Here is a 19,821-nt window from a genome sequence, read left to right on the forward strand (position 1 = left end):
CATCAGGTAATTTATCTTACCAGACCTCTTGTTGTCATGTCTCATCAAACATACAAACCTTAGGGATCCCCAGGATGTATAGGATGCAGTTATAGTGAAATCCTAGTGCTATAATTGTGTAGTGTCAAAGGACCCATGGAAGCAGAGAAAACCTTTGACAGGGTTCCCTATGACATTCTTGCAAACAAGTTAGTGAAATGTGGGCTAGACAAAGTAACTGTTACATGTATTTGTAACTGGTTGACCGGCCGAACCCAAAGGGTGCTCAACAATGGCACCTTTTCATCCTGGAGAGAAGTGACCAGTGGAGTCCCACAGGGCTCTGTCCTGGGGCCAGTGTTATTCAACATCTTTATCAATGACCTGGATGACAGAATTGGGAGCATGCTTATCAAATTTGCAGATGACACCAAATTAGGAGAAATAGCTAATACTCCAGAGGTCATGATCAAAATTCAAAATGACCTGAATAGACTTGAAAGCTGGACCAAAGCTAACAAAATGAAATTCAACACGGAGAAATGTAAGGTACTGCACTTAGGGTGGAAAAATAAAATGCACAGATATAGGATGGGGGACACCTGGCTGAATGAAACTATGTGTGAAAGGGATCTAGGAGTCCAAGTAGACCACAAGTTGAACATGAGTGAACAGTGTGATGCGGCAGCTAAAAAGGCCAATGCTATTTTAGGCTGCATCAATAAAAGTATAGTGTCTAGATCAAGAGAAGTAATAGTGCCACTGTACAGTATTCTGCTTTGGTCAGGCCCCACCTGGAATATTGTGTCCAGTTCTGGGCACCACAATTCAAAAAGGACATTGAGAAACTGGAGCGTGTCCAAAGGAGAGAGACTAAAATGGTGAAGGGTCTGGAAACCATGCCCTATGAGGAACGACTTAGGGAGCTGGGGATGTTTAGCCTGGAGAAGAGAAGATTAAGAGGTGATATGATAGCCCTGTTTAAATACTTGAAGGGATGTCATATTGAGGAGGGGGCCAGTTTGTTTTCTGCTGCTCTACAGAACAGGACCCGGAGCAATGGATGCAAACTCCAGGAAAAGAGATTCCACCTCAACATTAGGAGGAACTTCCTGACAGTAAGGGCTGTTTGACAGTGGAACACATGCCCTCGGAGAGTGGTGGAGTCTCCCTCCTTGGAGGTCTTTAAACAGAGGCTCGATAGCCATCTGTCGGGGATGCTTTGATTGAGATTACCTGCATGGCAGGGGGTTGGACTGGATGGCCCTTGAGGTTTCTTCCAACTCTATGATTCTAATCTGGAGATTATAGCGCAGTCACGGTCTACAAAAACAACCTTGGAAAATGGCATGTGACCCTATGGATAAAGTCTGACCACCTCAGTTTACTGCTGTTGTGAGAAATGTGGGGCTTGTTGATTTGCACTTCCCATAAACTCTCACTGTTGGCGATGCTGGCTGAAACTAACAGGAGTTGCAGTCTAAGGACATCCGGAAACCCAGATATCTTTTGTCTGAGGTTGTAAAGTTAAAGCTACACCAGGTTCAGTAACCTTCCAGAGACAAGCTGTTTTGGCCTACTTCACAAACATAGATAGTCATTAAAGCATTTGTGGCTTACCGTAATTGTTTCCAAATGCACTAGCATATGGTTTTAAAGTGTTTTTACTTTTCAAAGCTGTTTTAACATGTTTACTTGTTAAATTTTATAATATGTTTAAATCAACTTAAAATCTACAACAATAAAATAATTTTGACAAACTAAATATTGTTTTTATTATTTACGTATATTCTGTTTGTACACACCCTGAGATCCCATGATACAGGGCAGGATATACCATAAATATTTTAGCTAATAAAAGATATGTACCAGTAGTGTGATATACAGGTAGTCTATGTGGGGAAAACAAATTTTAGTCATAGTAATTGTTTCCAATAATATTACTGCAGTTTGTAATTTATATTCTTTGTGTTTTGCAGTTACCGCAGTAATACAATTTATGTTAAATTCACATTGTTTGTTGTTGTGTCCCTTCAAGTTGCTTCCAAGATACCCTAAGCTAAACCTGTTTGAGGACTGTGGGATTTTCAGGGTCTGAGAGTGTGTGACTCGCCCAAGATCACTCGGTGGGCCAAGCAAGGAATCAAAATCTGATTTCCAGAATCATATTCTGTTGCTAAAATTACTACACCATATTGTCCCTCAAGTGTATATTATAGATAGTAATAATACAATTTTTCATCACTGAAGGAACTATTTTTGTTTCTATTTATGAGATATGAATAGTTCAGAACCACTGAATAGCCTGGCCCCATTTAGAACAGTAAAAGTGAAAACCTACATCTTGAATTCTGCATGGAAAGCAACTGGCAACTAGGATAGCTTCTATCTAAAGCCAGCATGGTGTAGTGCTTTGAATGCTGGATTACAACTCTGGAAACCAAGGCTCAATTCCCAGCTTAGGCATGAAATCCACTGGGCAACCTTGGGCATATCACAAGTTTTCAGACTCAGGAGAAGGCAATGGTAAACCTCCTCTGAACAAATATTGCCAGGAAAAGCCTATGAGAGGTTCACTTTAGGGTTGCCATAAGTCAGAAATGACTTGAAGGCACACAACAACAACAACAACAACAACAACAACAACAAATTTCTTTTACCCAATTCTCGAAAGGTAGACAATAGAGTAAATAAATATAATACCAATATCATATTGGCCTCCATACCTGCCTAACATCACACATAACTTCGCAGTAATATTTCAGCTCCATCGCTGAAAGCTCTCAAAATACAATCCGGTTTCAAATAGGACTGAGGATTTCCCCCATAGGTCCCTCTGAATGCCACATCCTAATTGGGTGACTCTTTGCCATAATAGGAAACAAATGCTTTGGAATCTTTCTAGGATGGAGACCTAGGTGAAGTGTTGCTCCTATGGTTACCAGTCTTTGGTAACCATAGGGCTCAGGTGATGACTCAGGTCATGTACAGGTAATTCCTCACTCAGGTTGGAGGGAGGAACCAGGGCAGATGGGTCAGGTGATAGAGCCCAAAGGAATTTGGGGGATCTGTGTGTTATCGGATTCAGACACTGAACTGGATCCATGCTCATGTCCCTGCTAAGCCATGAAACTGACTAGGTGACCTTGGACCAGTCTCTTTCCTTCTCCTCCTTCAGCCTAACCCATCTCACAGGCTTCTTGTGGGGGTGAAATGCTGAAGAGGAGAGCACTCTGCCTCGAACTCTGTAGAAGATTGTAATCAATGTAATTTGGCCTTACATTTAACAGGGTTCTTTTTTTAAGGCTCCAGTCTTGAAGAACACTTTAGCAATGGTACCTACACTCTCTCTGGAAGACTGAGCCTGTCCTTGCATAACCCAAAGAAAGGTAAAGTTGGCCTTTGCATCCATGGATTCTTTATCCACGAATTCAAGCATCCACAGCTTAAAAATATTCCAAAATATTCAAAAAATAATATAAAAGCAAACCTTGATTTTGCCATTATATATAAGGGGCATCATTTTGCTATGTCACTGTATTTAATGGGACTTGAGAATCCAAGGATTTTGGTGTAGACTGACAAAGAGATCAAAAACATGACAAAAGTTTTGCCATGTGCCACAGGAGGCATAAAGGGGTGTTTTTACTTTTAAAAAGATGTTTAAAAAATGGGATCTTAGGGCACTTTTTTGCTGTTCTTAACTGCCTTCACGTTGATCCCGAACCATGGCGACCCTGCTGATGAGACATCCCCAGGTCCCTCTGTTCTTTACTGCTCTGCCCAACTCTTGCAAACTCATATTTGTGGTCTCTTTAATAAAGTCCATCCATCTAGCATGTGGTCTTCTTCTCTTTCTACTTCCTTCTACCTTTCTCAACATTATTGGTTTTTCCAACAATTCGTGCCTTCTCATGATGTGTCCAAAGTATGACAGTCTAAGTGTTGTCATCTTGGCTTCTAGGGAGATTTCTGGCTTGATCTGCTCCAGGACCCATTTGTTTGTCTTTTTGGCTGTCCATGGAATCCTCAGCACTCTTCTCCAACACCACATCTCAAGTGAGTTTATTTTCCTCCTATCTTCTTGCTTAACTATCCAGCTTTCACATTCATACATGGCAATAGGGAATACAATGGCTCGTATGATTCTGACTTTTGTGCTGAGTTGTTTGTCTTTTCATTTTACGATCTTTTCTAGTTTTTTCATAGCTGCTCTCCCCATTCTTAATCTTCTTCTGATTTCCTGGCTCCAGTCCCCATTCCAATCAATGTTTTATCCCAAATATGAGAATTAATTTACTATTTCTATTTCCTCATTGTCTAGTTTGAATGTGTATAAGTTCTCTGTGGTCATTATTTTTGTTATCTTTATGTTCAACAGTAAGCCTGCCTTTGCACTTTCTTCTTTGATCTTCCTTAGTACAGTGGGCCCTCTCCTTACGGGGGATCCGTTCCGGATCCCCCCACATAAGGGGAAATCTGTCTATGCTCGAGCCCCAAAGGAAATAATTGGGTACATGCATGTGGTGGAGTGGTGCACACATGCCACAGGCGCACACACCATTGTTTCCCTGCCCAAGTGGCTTCCGCATAAACCGGAAGCCACGTAAAATGCATCCATGCATGGCGCAGGCGCACTGTAGGTCTGTGAGGTTTTCTGCTAGTATTATGGTGCCATCAGAAGAGCTCAGATTATTGATAATTCTTCCTCCTATTTTCACCCCTCCCTCTTCTATGTCCAAGCCTGCTTTCCTTATAATATGTTCTGCATGTAAGTTGAATAAGTAGGGTGACAGGATGCAGTCTTGTCTGACTCCTTTGCCAATTGTGAACCATTTTGTTTCTCTGTGTTCTCTCCTGACAGTAGCCTCTTGTCCTGAGTACAGATCCCTCATCAGGACTATCAGATGTATTGGCACTCCCATGTCTTTAAGGGCATTCCATAGCCTTTCATGATCTATACAGTCAAAGGCTTTGCTATAGTCTATAAAGTACATGCTGATTTTCTTTTGGAACTCCCTGCTGCGCTCCATTAGCCTTCATATATTTGTGATGTGTTCCCTATATCTTCAAAAATAAGATTCCACCCCATACAAATAAAAAAGCAAAGCCTGTATTTCACACAAAGCATGTTATGCTACATCATGTCTGAGTTTGTCTTAGCTGATTCTCCTAAAGTACTGCTGGTTCTCCTCAAGTACACAACTGTCCTATAGAGCAATTTCAGTTACAACCTACATGATTGATTTGTTCTCAAATTAAAAGCAACTTTGAATGTCCTGTCTGCAGAAACAGCCAACAACGCATGACAAACTCCAGTCTCTTAATGTCGCTGGCCTTCATCCCATACCCTCCAACGTTTCACAGATGAAAACCAGAACATATGTGGCCAGGCAACATCAGAGTATGGTTAAGATGACAAAAGTTATTAAAGAGGAAGGACACCCAAGCTAAGAGAGGATGTAACGCTTTGCTTTTGTCTTTGCCTACTGGGCATGATTCCATCCCTCAACTCTCCACTACTGAATTGAGTGTGAACATTTGCATTTCAAACTCATTCTACAGTAACAGAAGTAAACTGAGGATAAAGGGGGAAAGTGGGAGGGGAAGAGAGAAACTGGGACATTTTAAAAGCAGTTGAAAACATGAGACAACAGAGAATTAAGAAGGACTGTCTCTGCCAAATCAGGGTAGTTGGAAAGTATATCATGTGGCAGTGCAGTATGCAAGTAACACATTAAAAACAAAAACATTATAATTTGGGGTAAAAGATACACAGAACACCTGTTGCAAAATAAAATAATTACAGTGGTCCCTCCACATTTGCTGGGGAAAACTGCAAATAAAAAAATGTTATTCTTTTTACCTAAGAGAACTCCTCTCTAGGAATTTCCAGGTCCTCCAGTATTTTTAATTACTTACTTGTTACATTTGTATCCCAGTTTTCTTCTAATAAGTTCAAAGGGACAAACACAGCTCTCCTCCTCTTTACTTTATTCTCACAAAAAGTCTATGTCTTAAATTGGGCTAGCACAGTGGTTCCCAAACTTTGGTCCTCCAGATGTTTTGTTCTTCAGCTCCCAGAAGCCCCAGCCAGTTTGGCCAACAATCTGGGAGTCAAAGTCAAAAATATCTGGAGGACCAAAGTTTGGGAATCACTGGGAGAGAATGACTGGCAAAAGCTCAGCCAAATAATTCAGGAATGGACAGCTACCAGGGTTTAAGAGGTCAGCTTAGCATTAGGGTACCACCCCATGCCACCCTCCCCCCAAAAAAAAATCCAGAATAGTTACTCCAAAATGCTGTCACATTCTGCCATGTTTGGAGAGGGGAAGCAATTTTAGACCTAGGAGAAGCCTTACTTTCAATAGGAAGTGAAGTCAGCTTCTGGATCACTGCTAAACAGAGGCATCATTAAGCAGTGCAGGGAAGTGTCACCATTGTTCCCCAAACATCTGCCTTATGGCAGAAACAGGCTGTGTTCACCTGCATCCCTTTAAAACACTGAAGAGATGGTATGATTGGGGTGAGGTTCAGTGTGATGAGAAAGGAGAGGCCCCAGGTTTATTTTATTTTTTTACAATTTTTAATTTAAAAAAACTTCAAAAATTAAAAAAATAAATTAAAGTTTTAAAAGGCCCATTACAAACGGGCACCCTAGCATAGACTCAGTCCGTACTAGGGTTAGAAAGGAGTGTCTCTTCCAAATGCCCCTAACCCTAGTATGGACTGAGTCCGCACAAAATGGCGGCGGCCGTTCCACACGGCTGCCGCCATCTTGACGTAGCGGACGCGCTGCGTCCACACATCGCACCCCAGAAATGACGCTGCGAGTGCATGCTTCGGCACTTGCGGGGTCTCTTCCAGGGCGCAGGAAGGAGCGCAATTTTCGTGCTCCTTCTTTGAAGCGTCTGGGAACCGCGCCATTTGGCTGCTGCGTTTCCCGGATGTTGCAACCGGCAGCGGCAGCAGACCGCCGCTTTTTGGCGGTCTGTAACCCACCAAAGTTTCTTTAAAAATAACATCAAATCTTACCACTTTAAACACATGAAATTATGCCTTCCCAGTCAGTTTTAAACTATGAATTTAAAATTAGGTTATTTTACATTTTATGTTGGATTATTGCAATGTGTTCTGTGTGTTTTAACTTAATGTGTTTTAATGGTTTTGTGTGTTTTAATCTATGTTTACCCCTCCTCGAGCCTATATAAGAGACAAGTAAGAAATTATTATGAATTGTTATTATTTACAATTTAGGCTGTATGCATGATATTGCAATTTAAAAAAATATTTTTAATTTTGCTTGTTGTTTATATCACAACTATTACCATTACATTAAATGATGTACATGAATTACAATTTATGAGTAACATTAGTACAAAAACATCTCTAAGGATACTGTATGGTGTGGTAAAGGAGGAGGTCAAGGTGGAGGGTGATACCTTGAATTACCACACCGGGTGACACCAATCCTAGTGATGCTACTGCTTCTAGGATTGCCAAAGGGAAATCTAGAGATACCTTCAATGATTGTACAGAAAAGAGAATGTCAGCAAGTGTACCTTGTTACCTGGTTGTGTGACCAGCAACGCCTGCTGAAATTCCCTCTTCAACATAACCACTGATGGCCATAGGGGCCCTTCTCTCGTTTTCAGTCGAGCAACCTTAAGCCTCTAAGTCTGAAAATCGTGACCCACGATTTGGACTAAGTCCAGAGGCTAACCATCCATCTACTAGGTCAAATCAGCTGTAGGTGGCACAGATCTGTCACTTCAATTATAGTAATGAGACATACAATTTTAAATGTTTTACATAATATATACATTTCTCCCAGGGCAACCTGTATTTGCACTTATAAATTTGAGGCATCTCTTTCCCCACCATTTCTATAACTACTGCACACACTAGCTCATAAAATCTTGCGATTCTTTCTTAAACAAAGAGTGTTATCTACAGCACGCCTAGTATATTTCAGGAGGCTGCCTGCAGTGACACAGGAATGGCATCATTATGCAAAGGATGCCTGAATAAATAAAGTTTTCTCCCTGCAGCCCTGTAACTTACTTTCCCACTCTTCTTACTGCTTATGAAAACTATGCATATTTTCTTCAGCTCAGCTTTATTTCCAGTTCCTTCTTCACTTCTCCAGTCATCTACCATAATTGAGGGTGGCTCATGTTGCCACATAATGCATCCCCCCCCCCAATAATTGGATTCATTACCCTAATAGGTTGTTAGAAATAATTTCCATTTTCCTTCTGCAAGAGTACAAAAAAGGGGCCACACAATAATGCATGAACATGTGTGCTCTAAAGTAGCATTTGAAGATAAACTGCCTCTCTACAGTGTGAGCCCAGATTAGAATATAAGTGCCAAATATAAGTGACTCACCTTATTCATTAGAATCTAATGTTAAATCTAACCATAGTGAAAAACCTAGGTGTTGTTGTTGTTGTTGTGTGCCTTCAAATCGTTTCTGACTTATGGTGACTGTAAGAAGAACCTATCATGGGGTTTTCTCGGCAAGTGTCTCCAGAAGGGCTTGCCATTGCCATTCTCTGAGGCTGAGAGTGTGTGACTCACCCAAGGTCACCCAGTGGGTTTCCATGGCTGAGCCAAGACTCGAACCCTAGTCTCCAGAGTCCTAGGCCAATGTTCAAGCCAGTACACAACACATTTCCAAATAATTGTTTCAGGCACTGAATTTGGTTTAAAGAGGTTGGAGTAGGGAAAAGAGTAAACTATCTTTGTAGGTCTTGTTGGATACTGGAATTTGGGAGGTTGGGGAAGAGACTTACATTACAGAAGTGATATAATGAGACTTCTACATCAGGTACTTCATCCATGAGTCTCAAACTATTACAGGCATGAGAACTGCAGCTTCCATCATCCTCCAGCATTGGCTATGCCACCTAAGACTGATGGCAGTTGTAATCCAACAACATCTGAAGCGCCGCAAGTTCCCCATTTCCAATCTATTGGCTTGAACTAGTGGTGCTATTTTACATGTACATATATGTGTAAACTGTTGCTTGTTTTTCATCATTTTTTAACAATCCAAAACCTTACATTTCTTTCTCTTTTTTTTTAACAGCACTTGATCACTAGTATCTGCTTTGCCAATTGGTAACTCTGTACATCTGAACAAGAAGGACTTCTCATCAAGAGAGTGATTCATCACTGTGATGACACATATCATATCTGACTGTGTGGCATATACATGAAGCTAATTCAAAATAAAGGCAAAAACACTTCTCTCACTGTGAACGGGCCAGCTGAGACTGTCACATAGCTAAACCAATTTGGTGTGTGATGATTACAAATAAGAGTGTCCTCGGAGCAAGGAGAATATTTCAATGTCTTCATTAGTGACTCTAGATTCGTAGGTATAGAGTTGGGGGTTCTTGGGTGATCTCTGCAGATGATATCCTTGCAGAGGGTCCAACAACAGGAAAATAGCTGCATGCAGGCCCATGGATCTACTCCCAACTCTCCAATGATGTGGAAATGGCATGGGGAGTGCATCATTTAAAAATGAGATTTGGGTTTGTCGCTGAATGATCAAAAAAGAATTCAGAAGTTTATTTATGACAGTACTATTGTAAATCACCAATAGAAAGCCAATCCATAATGGATCCTTGGTCAGGATTTACTAGGTTACAAAAGCATAACTTAAAGCAATGTTGCCCAAACTTTAGTCCTCCAGGTGTTTTGGACTCCAACTCCCAGAAGCCCTAGCCAGTTGGGCCAACAATCAGGAATTCTCAGACCTGGAGAACAAAACATCTGGAGGATCAACGTTTGCAAAACACTGACCTAGTTACACATTCGTGAATGGTTTGTATTCACAACAAGTGTCATAGAGTTGGAAGGGGCTTCATGCGCCATCTAGTGCAACCTTCCATTTACTGTAGGACATCAAGCTAGAGAAGTGGTTCCCAAACTTTGATCCTCCAGATGTTTTGGTCTTTGGCTGCCAGAATTCCTGACAGTTGTCCAAACTGGCTGGGGCTTCTGGAAGCTGAAGTCCAAAAAACTTAGAGGACTAAAGTTGGGAATCATTGAGCTACAGCATCCCCAGCAGGTAACTGTCTAGCCTCTTTTTGAAGACATCCCGAGAAGGAGATCCCACCATTTCTGTAGGTCATTCGTTCCACTGTTAATTAGCTCTTACTGTCAAGATGTTCTTTCTAACGTTCAGTAAAAATCTACCATCCTGTAACTTAAAACCTGGACCTACCTTCTGGGCAGCAGAGAATAGGCCTGCCCCTTTCTCTCTGTGACAGCCCTTGAGGCATTTAAAGAGTACTATCAGTCTCCTCTTCACCAAGCTGCACATCTCCAGCTCCATCAACCATTCCTCATATATTTTGTTCCCCATACCTATTATCATCCTTGTTGCCTGACTCTGAACCTGCTCCAACTTGTCTACATCCTTCCCAAAATGAGGTGCCCAGAACTGAATGCAGTAGTCTAGATGAAGCCAGAATATAAGAAGATGATTGCTTTTCTGGTTTTGGTAACTATGGTTCTATTAATGCAAACTAAAACATGATTTACCGTTTTTGCTGCAACATCACACTACTGGGCCATGTGCAGCTTATGATCAATAATCCCAAAAGTTCTTTTCACATGTACTACTGCTAAACTGTGGTTTGAGTGTTGGATTACAACTCTGGAGACCAGGGTACATGTTCCCAGTTGGCCACAAAACTCACTGGGTAATCTTGGACAAATCACATGCTCTCCACCTCAAGGGAAGGCACTGGCAAACCTCCTCTGAACAAATCATGCTAAGAAAACCCCATTATAAGGTCGCCTTGGGGTTGTCATAAGTCAGAAATGACTTGAAGGCACACAACAACAACAACAACAACAACAACAACAACAACAGCTACACCAAGTATCCCCAAACTGTGACTGCACCCAGCCCTTTTCAAACAAGCTAGGACACTATTCCCTTATTTAGTTAACTATAATGCATTGATTATCAGTGATGGTGAACCTTTTACAGACCGAGTGCCCAAACTGCAACCCAGACCCCACTTATTTATTGCAAAGTGCCACGTCCCTCTGGCTTTCTAGTAAGAAACTCTGCAAACTCTGTGCTAGGGTGACAGCATGTGTGCCCACAGAGAGGGCTCTGAGTGCCACCTCTGGCACGCGTGCCATAGGTTCACCATCACTGGATTAGGTTAACTTCAACCTTATAAAGGAGCAAGTTGGACAGAAATCCAGATATATGGATGGCCCTACCTCTGCCAGCCCTAGTGAGCTCCAACCATTGCTGCACCCTTTCACAACTATCATTCGACAAGAAGCAAGCTCAAACCAGCAGAAGTATGTTCAACAAAAGACATCTGTTTGGGGCATTTAATTTTCTGAAAACAGCTGTGCATTTGTCATATGGAGATTTGCAGTCCTGCACCAGTGAAACATTATTCAACACCCTGCAAGAAGGAAGTGGTACCAAACCATAGGCCATTGCTTAGACTATGGGACTCAACAATTAGCATTCATACCTCGGGTCCAATGTTTTAGGGACTGCAGCACAGCATACGCATAAAGGAGTGTGCCTGCTTTTGCCAAAACCAAAGGGATTAAGAACATTACTGCACCACTACCTCCTTTAAAAATGGGAATCAGAGCGACTTTGTGTCGTGTCCTGCTGTCGTTTTGAGAGGGACTGTGACAAAATCAAAGGAATTTGGAGATGGTGTGGGTTCTATGGGAGTTGTGAGGATGGGGGTAGTATCATGTGTCGTCATGTATTTTGGAGGTTTTCTGTGCAGTTTTCACACAAAAATTAAAAATCATGGACAGGGGTTAGGGGACTGGTAAGGTCTACAGGCTCTGCTTTTGCCACCTCTACCTAGGTTTATTGATTTCTGCCTTCATTTCAAAAGGAACAAATATTCTGACCTTTTTTCATAAGCAGTACAATGCATGAGGTGAAGGGCAAGATTTTGGACAAAACATTCTTCTCATTCATATTCAGACCTATTGTTCCCCAAAAGAACTGAGCCCTTCCCAGAAAGCATCTGGCTCCATCCTCCACTCTCTTCCCCTTTTGTGTCATGTCTTCTTAGATTGTAAGCCTGAGGGCAGGGAACCGTCTAATTAAAAGATTGTATGTACAGTGCTGTGTAAATTTACAGCACTATATAAATAAAGCTTAATAATAATAATAATAACAACAACGTTTTGCTCTTTGGCAGAAAATCTTAGAAAATAAAGGGTGTGCATTTATTCTATCATCACTTGGTTACTAGATAGGAAGAAAAATCAGATATGAAAGATCCTGCAAATGAGACAAGCCAAATGAACTCCATCATGAAGGTGGCTCCAAACCCTACCCTAAGAGGAAAGGATACAGACATTTGTTTGTCTATATTATTGACGTAAGTGCTACAACTGGTTCACCATGTGGACCAGATTAAGAAGTAGACTCACTTGCTAAACCAGTTATTTGACTATGAAAAATTGCCATAAGCTATTTCAGAGATGCACACATTTAAAAGTAAATGAGCAGAAGGAATAGGGCAATGCTATTGGAAATATTTATTTATTTATTTATTTATTTAGGTATTTATATCCCGCCCTTCAGCCCTAATGGCTCTCAAGGCGGCTTACAATTATTATTTTTAATCAGACAGTTCCCTGCCCTCAGGCTTACAATCTAAATATATTCTTTAACTACTGAGGTTAACAATAACTATTTACTGATAAGAAATATGAACTATACACATTATTTAAGATGCAATTATTAACAGTTAGTTGACGACAGTGAAGATATTTTCTTAAATTTTATTGTCAGTTTATAGTGGTCTGTGAGCATAATAAATATTTATCTAATCATCAGCCATCCACCATAATGTGGCTCCTGCTTTTTTAAAAAAATACTTGGCCCATTCTTTCTAAATTTCAAGAATTCCTTCCTACGAGAGCTATATTTCATCTGTCTCTTCTTCAGTCAAATACCTCCCTTACCCCATTCACATTTTCCTGAAAGGCCTCATCCCCTCTCCCCATTTGAACACATCTATATGGAAGCCAATTTGTTTATACAGTGGGCTCTTGGTATCCGCTGGGGCTTGGTTCCAAGACCCTCCTGTGCATACCAAAATCTGTGGATGCTCAAGTCCCATTAAATACAATGGAATAATAAAATGGTGCATGTAAAATGGCAAAATCAAGGTTTGCTTTTTGGAATTTATATTTATTTAATATATTTGCAAGTAATGGTTGCTTGAATCCGTGGACAAAAAATCTGCAGATACAGAGGGCTGACTGTATTTATCTCTCCTTAACTGTGCTTCTTCCTCTGTCAAAATATTGGTGATATAAGTCAGAAACGAAGTCAGACAACAACGAATTACCCTTTGTGTTCCTGCTATCTGAGGGAGTGAGCAATTTTAAGTAAACCTAGAGTTTTAGGCTTCAGTGTTTTCAGCTTAAATGGAGTTAGAGAAAGCTTAGCCATTGATTTCACCAATATTTCAGCAACAAGCCTCCCAGATCAGAAGACGGGAGACTTTTCCCCCAAGAATCACATTTTGTCAAAGATGTAAACAGCAAAAAGGCCCCTCCTCCTTCAGAATAAAATTGTCAAGTTTGCACATTTCTGAATCTTGTACTCTCAAAATTTTGCACAGTTTTTTCATGAGTTGATAAAGTGTAAGAAAACAAAGAATGACCAATTCTCATCTGGCTGAGGTGGAAGACATCGTGGCCACAGAGCTGGAAACCATGCCCTATGAGGAACCGCTTAGGGAACTGAGTATGTTTAGCCTGGAGAAAAGAAGTTTAAGAGGTGACATGAATCTTATATTAAAATATTTGAAAATACTGAGGATGGAGCGAGCTTGTCTCTTGCTGCTCCAGAGACTAGGACCCAGAGCAATTATTTCAAACTACAGGAAAAGAGATTAAACCTAAACTCTGGGAAGAATGTCCCAACAGTAAAAGCTGTCCAAGATTGGAATATGCTACCTTGGAGAGTGATGGAGTCTCCTTCTTGCAAGGTTTTTAAACAGAGGTTGGATGAGAGTGCTTTGATTGTGTATTCCTGCATATTATGGGTTTAGACTGGATGATCCCTTTCAAACTCTGCAATTCTTATTTCAACTAATAGCTGTTGACTGTTCAAGAGGCATCTTTTGCCAACTTCTGAATCTCACTCTGGGAGATAAAACTCTTTACCTCCCTTGTATTCACTCTTTTCCAAAAGTATATTCCCATCAACATTCCTAGCTCCCCCAAGGAGTGGCAATTAAAAGACTCGTATTCTTTCCTAACTTCTAACATGGCTGCTAGCTCAATAATCTAGAAAGAGAGAGCTTATTTTTTCAATCACTGCCAGACTCTTCTTGTGCCACATGCTAGATAAAGCCATGAAACCTACTGGGTGACCTTGGGCAAGTCACTTACTCTCAGCCTTAGAGGAAGGCAAACTCACTCTGACCAAATATTGCCAAGAAAACCGCATGATCTTACTTATTGTTTCCAATTTAAGGAAGGTCTCCATAAGTTGAAAACAACTTGAAGGTACAAGAACAACACTAGTTTCATTTATATCCCACCTTTTCCATCTTTTACTAGGACTCAAATGCATGTGCAAGTGTGCCTTCAAGTCATCTGTCAACTTACAGCAACCTCATTCCATACGGGTTTTCTTAGGCAAGGAATACTCAAGAGGTGGTTTTGTCAATTCCTTCCTCTGAAATATACTGTAGCTGACAGCACTTGGTATTCATTGAGGGGTTCCCATCCAAGTACTAACCAGGACTGACTTTGCTTAGCTTCCAAAATCAGATGAGGTCTGGTGCCCTTAATGTGTTTATGACTCAAGGCATCTTCCAAATAATCCCAGAAAGTCATTCCCCACCCAAGGAAGTCATTCACTTTCCAGTAAACTGGGAACACTTTCAGAAATTTCTTAGAAAAACTTCTGCTACAAAACACCTTGGATTCAGTAAAACAGACTTCTTTTGAGACATGAACTATGCAACTAAGCACTTATGTTCAGCACATGACAGTCTTTTGATCAGTCAGCTGAAGAGAAGTTATGTCAGAAGAGCAGAAATTCATTGCTTCCTATTTATTAGCTTGAGTACATGAAGTGCACCTACAGTACAACAATCAACATTGTTAAGGCTAATAAATTAAATTGCTTTAGAACAGCAAGAGACTAATGTTCCATGATGCATTCATTCATATGGCCTAGCTAAATACGTCAAGACTTTAAGAAATGAACTAAAATTGATTCTGGATGGGCAAGAGTCAAAGCACACCACACATTAAGCAGTATCTACCACTGCTGAATGGAATTTAATTTTAGGCGCTCTCTAGACGGGCCCTATGGGGCGGCGGCGTCACATGCGAGGGGCAGCGCTTTCAGACGCCCCTCGCACATGACAAGGGCGTCAAAATGGCGGCACCCTGTACATACAGGCGCCGCCATTTTGACGTGACGGACACCTAACGTCCGCACGTCTCGGCGCCCTTGTGACGCCACAAGGGCACCATTGTGTCACAATAGCTCTTTGCGGCTTCTTTTTGCTGCGCAAGGGTGCCGCGCGGTTTGTCTGCTGCGGCTCCCTCGCGCAGCAAACTAGGGCAGACTTTTGGGCAGACTGTATCCCGCCATAGTATACTCATCGGTACCAGTTATGCTTAATATATTTAATCTAATGTCATCACATATCTCCTTTCAATGACACTTTAACTCAGGAATACATAGTTTTATGTTACATCCAAATCTGAGATTAGGTTTAAATGAGCACTAAACAAACCAGGATTTGTAAACCAAGTACAAACCTGGTTTAAAGCTAACATGATCCTGGCTTGTTGGAGATAAGCCTGGCCATAAGCCTAAATTAAGGTGCACAGCTACTTCCTCATGCTTTGTCTGGTCATCCACATGAGGAAACAAAGGAAGACCTAATGGTCTACTTGCAAACCCAATCTGCATATTCATATCCTAGTGCAGAGCCAGGAATCATTGTTCAAAAGGATGGTCAAATGTGTTCAATGGGTTTGTCTGGTAACACTCCAATTTATAAGCCACCTTTTTGCCAATACACTCAAGGCAGTTTACAATTTAAGGTAATGTCATACTTGATCATATGGCATAAGAGACTTAATACAAAAGAAAAAAAATGTGGGCAAAGATTAGGGATCAAGAAGAGGCATAGGGATACAGATACAGATATCTCTCAGTTCCAGTGAAGTTTTGTTCAAGGTTTGGTGCCTCTTACAAAGTTTGAATAGAACACAGTTCTGCATTGTTTGTATATGTGCCTTCAATCTGCCTGTCTACATGAATTTCATAGAGTTTTCTTAGGCAAGGAATACTTGGTACAGTACTGTCAAATTTCTGGGATTTTCTTCTGTTCTGTGTAAGCGTCTAAACATCATGGAATGTCACTGAGCAACCAACCACATAGACTGAGAAATCTATGTAACATAGATTGAGAAACTAGAGCATGTCCTAAGGAGGGCAACTAAAATGGTGAAGGGTCTGGAAACCATGCCCTATGAGGAACGACTCAGGAAGCTGCGGATGTTTAGCCTGGAGAAGAGAAGGTTAAGAGGTGATATGATAGCCCTGTTTAAATATCTGAAGGGATGTCATATTGAGGAGGGAGCAAGCTTGTTTTCAGCTGCTCTAGAGAACAGGACCAGGAACAATGGATGCCAGCTAAATGAAAAGAGATTGCACCTCAACATTAGGAGGAACTTCCTGACAGTAAGGACTGTTTGACAGTGGAACTATCCAACGGAGACTGGTGGAGTCTCCTTCCTTAGAGGTCTTTAAACAGAGGCTGGATGGCCATCTGTCAGGGATGCTTTGATTGTGATTTCCTGCATGGCAGGGGTGGACTGGCTAGCTCTTGTGGTCTCTTCCAACTCTATGATTCTATGATTCTAGACCCAAAATGCACAGGTGTGTTGTGCAGGCAGATGCTATACACATAAACTACAACCGCATGTCACTGTGCAACTTTACAGACAGACACATCTTGAAAAATTGCTCCATACATGCACAAACCTGAACATATTCTTCACGTTTACTGTCCCAGCTGTTTATGTGGCTAAGTTAAGATTACCCAATGTTTGCTTCCTTCATTCTAGTCATTGTCAGTCCTGTGTAGAATTCCAGTACCATCCCCCTCCATCCACTACTAAATGACCAGGTGAAAGAACCCCCAGCATTATTAGCATCTCAACTGTATGAATGTTTCATGGCAAATAAATCCTATATCATTATCATCATCATCATCTTATTTACAGTATTTATAACCTGCCTTTTTCCAAGTCTGGGACACAAGGCAGCTTACAAAGGTAAAAACAGATAACAGCTTTAAAATTATATCATATGAAAATTAAAAATATAATTTACTGTATATTCACCCCTATATTTTAACTTCCACATTAAAAAGGTTGAGGGCAGCTATGATAATAGTGGCTATAGTATGGTATGCAGCACCTTCTTGCCTCAAGCTACTGGAAAGTCACAGAATTTCAGAGTATCTTAAGTTAAAACACCTCAGTTAGGAGATGGATTAATTCAAAGTGAAGAAAGGGTACATAAAACTGGTGTGGCAACCACTCAAATGAAAACATTTTCACATTGCAATCAATGCACAATATACAGCACTGTTCAAGAGAGCTTGGAAAAGTTGCTGTTTAGACTCCCAACCTCTCTAGAGTCTTCCAGTCCACATGGTCAAAATCCCCCATGACCCTAATTCTAGGGGATTCTGGGAGGCTGAGGTTCAAAATCATAACTTTCCCTACCTCTATATGCAAAAGGCTCTTGTAGCAAGTTTGAGACTAACTGTGGGAAAGATGCTGTAGCATAAGCTTTCGTAGACTTGGGGGCTAAACACACCGGCGTTTAATGCCAACCTTGGGACAAAGTGGGGTGGGGTGTCCTCACGCTGCATGCCATGATGCTGCCCTGATGCCAGTGTCACAATGCATGTCCAACCAGATGGCGGGCAGTGTAACGCCCCTTCTTCAGCAGTGTTTAGATGTGCTGCGCTGAAGAATTGGCCAAAAGCTGTCACCACCACAACAAGGGCGTTTTTTTGCTGTTTTCAGAAAGAGCGGCATTTTGCCAGCCCTTTTTTGGCCAGCAAAGCACCAGATCGGGCCTGCAGGGTGCAGTTGCCACAGGCCCAATCTGGCGCTGAAAGGGGCAGTGCGGAGCCACTTCTTAGAGGTGGTCTGTTTTGCCCCCTTGGTCTACTTCCTTAGATGCAGTTAGTCTCAAAAATGCTACAAAATCCTTTTGCATACAGATAACCCAGACTAACATGGCTATGTCTTTGAATTTTGCTAGCTCTGTTCTTGCACAGTGGAAATGTCCATATGGAAGAGTGCCAGTAAGTTACACATCACTTTAGATGGCCTAATTTCTCTACCTCAGTGCTCCATTTCCTCCACTGCTTGATCTGAATCTATCCATCAAACTGCCAAATTGCTAAAATGCCACTTTTTCAAAAGGACCAGAACTGGGGGGAGGGTTGGGATAAACAAATAAACAAACGTCAGTCAGACACCAAAATTAAAATTCCAGCTATAGCATTTCTAGACAGTGGATCAAGTGGAAACTTCCATGCATTTTAAGCGGAGGAATTCTATGCTCACAAGAACTGTTTTATTAATTATGGTATTTATACCCCTCCCTTCAGCCCTAAAGGCCACCAGAGCGGCTTGCAATTATTATTTTTAATTAGACGGTTCCCTGCCCTCAGGGTTACTAACGGACAACCATTTCAGGGTGGATATATACGGTTTGGTTTGGCTCTTGGCAAAGGAGGACAGGAGCATCCCAGCGCCAAAGGGTCATTTAGGGGAATAAATTCAAGAAGCCTGGGCAAGAGATAACCTTAAAAGAACTGTTCACAAAGGGCAGCCTTTAAAACCAGGGTGCATCCACACTCCAGCAATAATGCAGTTTGACACCACTTTAACTGCAATGGCTACCTCTTACATTTGTATGTACTTTTTAAAATTGTAAGCCGCCTCTGTTGACTTTTGACAAGAGAAGCAGGATAAAAAAATAAAGATTTTAGTAGTAGTAGTAGTAGTAGTATTAAAACTGCAAATGTCACAGGATTCCAAAGGCTGGGAGATACAGCACTTAAAAGTGGTGTCAAAGGGGCGTCATTATTATTATTATTATTATTATTATTATTATTATTGCTATAGTGCAGATGCAACCAGGAAAAAAAAAGATTGGCTTGGTATTGCTAATCCTTTTGAAGGGAGCTAGGAAGGCATTGAAGGTTCAACCTGCCAAGCCAGAAAGCACCATTCAAAGCTGCCTTTCAAAAACACCCCTCTTTGGGAAATGGTTTCTCCCGCTTCCTTGGATGCGATGAAGGCGATGGAACGAACCATTCCATGCCTGCGGGGGGGGGAAATAGAAAGACATAGAAAGACCCAATCAAGTCAACAATAGCACCATGGCTCACTAGTCATCACCCCCGCCCTCCATGTCCTTCCCTGTCCCCATTTATCCCGGCGTTCATCCCCGCATCCCCATTCAAAAGTGTAATACCTAGCTCCTCTCTTCCCGGCGGCTCCATCTCTGTGTCTCTATGGTTCCTTCCGCCAATGTGGAGCAAATACGCCGCGACGGACGCACTGCGCATGCGCGAGCTGACAAACCAAACCTTCCCGCCCCTTTTCAACTTTTCTCTCCCTCGTCGTCGTTGTACCATAGAGAAGCCTCCCAGGGGCTAGACCGGCCTTGCGTACCATAGAGAAGCCTACCACCAAGGGCTAGACAGGACGCGGAAGTTGTTTCTGTTACTATGGGGAATAATA

General features: G+C 41.5%; 1 protein-coding gene and 1 long non-coding RNA gene across 6 annotated transcripts in view; one reads left to right on the top strand and one right to left on the bottom strand.

The window, feature by feature from the left end:
- Nucleotides 1-9,233, top strand: part of LOC121926750 — an 83,418-nt gene extending 74,185 nt beyond the window's left edge. For both annotated transcript variants that reach the window (XR_006103074.1, XR_006103076.1), the window contains one exon: nt 9,074-9,233. This is a non-coding gene — a long non-coding RNA (uncharacterized LOC121926750). The remainder of the gene's footprint in view (nt 1-9,073) is intronic.
- SLC36A4 (solute carrier family 36 member 4) overlaps nt 1-19,821 on the bottom strand; it is a 203,330-nt gene that overhangs the window by 154,879 nt on the left and 28,630 nt on the right. Inside the window, exon 1 of one of the 4 annotated variants that reach the window (XM_042459980.1) lies at nt 19,553-19,707. The exons of 1 other annotated variant lie outside the window; for it this stretch is intronic. In XM_042459980.1, coding sequence (XP_042315914.1) covers nt 19,553-19,646 — 94 coding nt within the window. In that variant the 5' untranslated portion in view covers nt 19,647-19,707. Of the gene's footprint in view, nt 1-2,705; nt 2,822-19,552; nt 19,708-19,821 lie in introns of those variants that run through there. 2 more of the 4 variants (XM_042459977.1, XM_042459978.1) reach the window with 2 other exon arrangements.

Source organism: Sceloporus undulatus, chromosome 3, assembly GCF_019175285.1.
Source record: "Sceloporus undulatus isolate JIND9_A2432 ecotype Alabama chromosome 3, SceUnd_v1.1, whole genome shotgun sequence".
Classification (NCBI taxonomy): Eukaryota; Metazoa; Chordata; class Lepidosauria; order Squamata; family Phrynosomatidae; genus Sceloporus; species Sceloporus undulatus.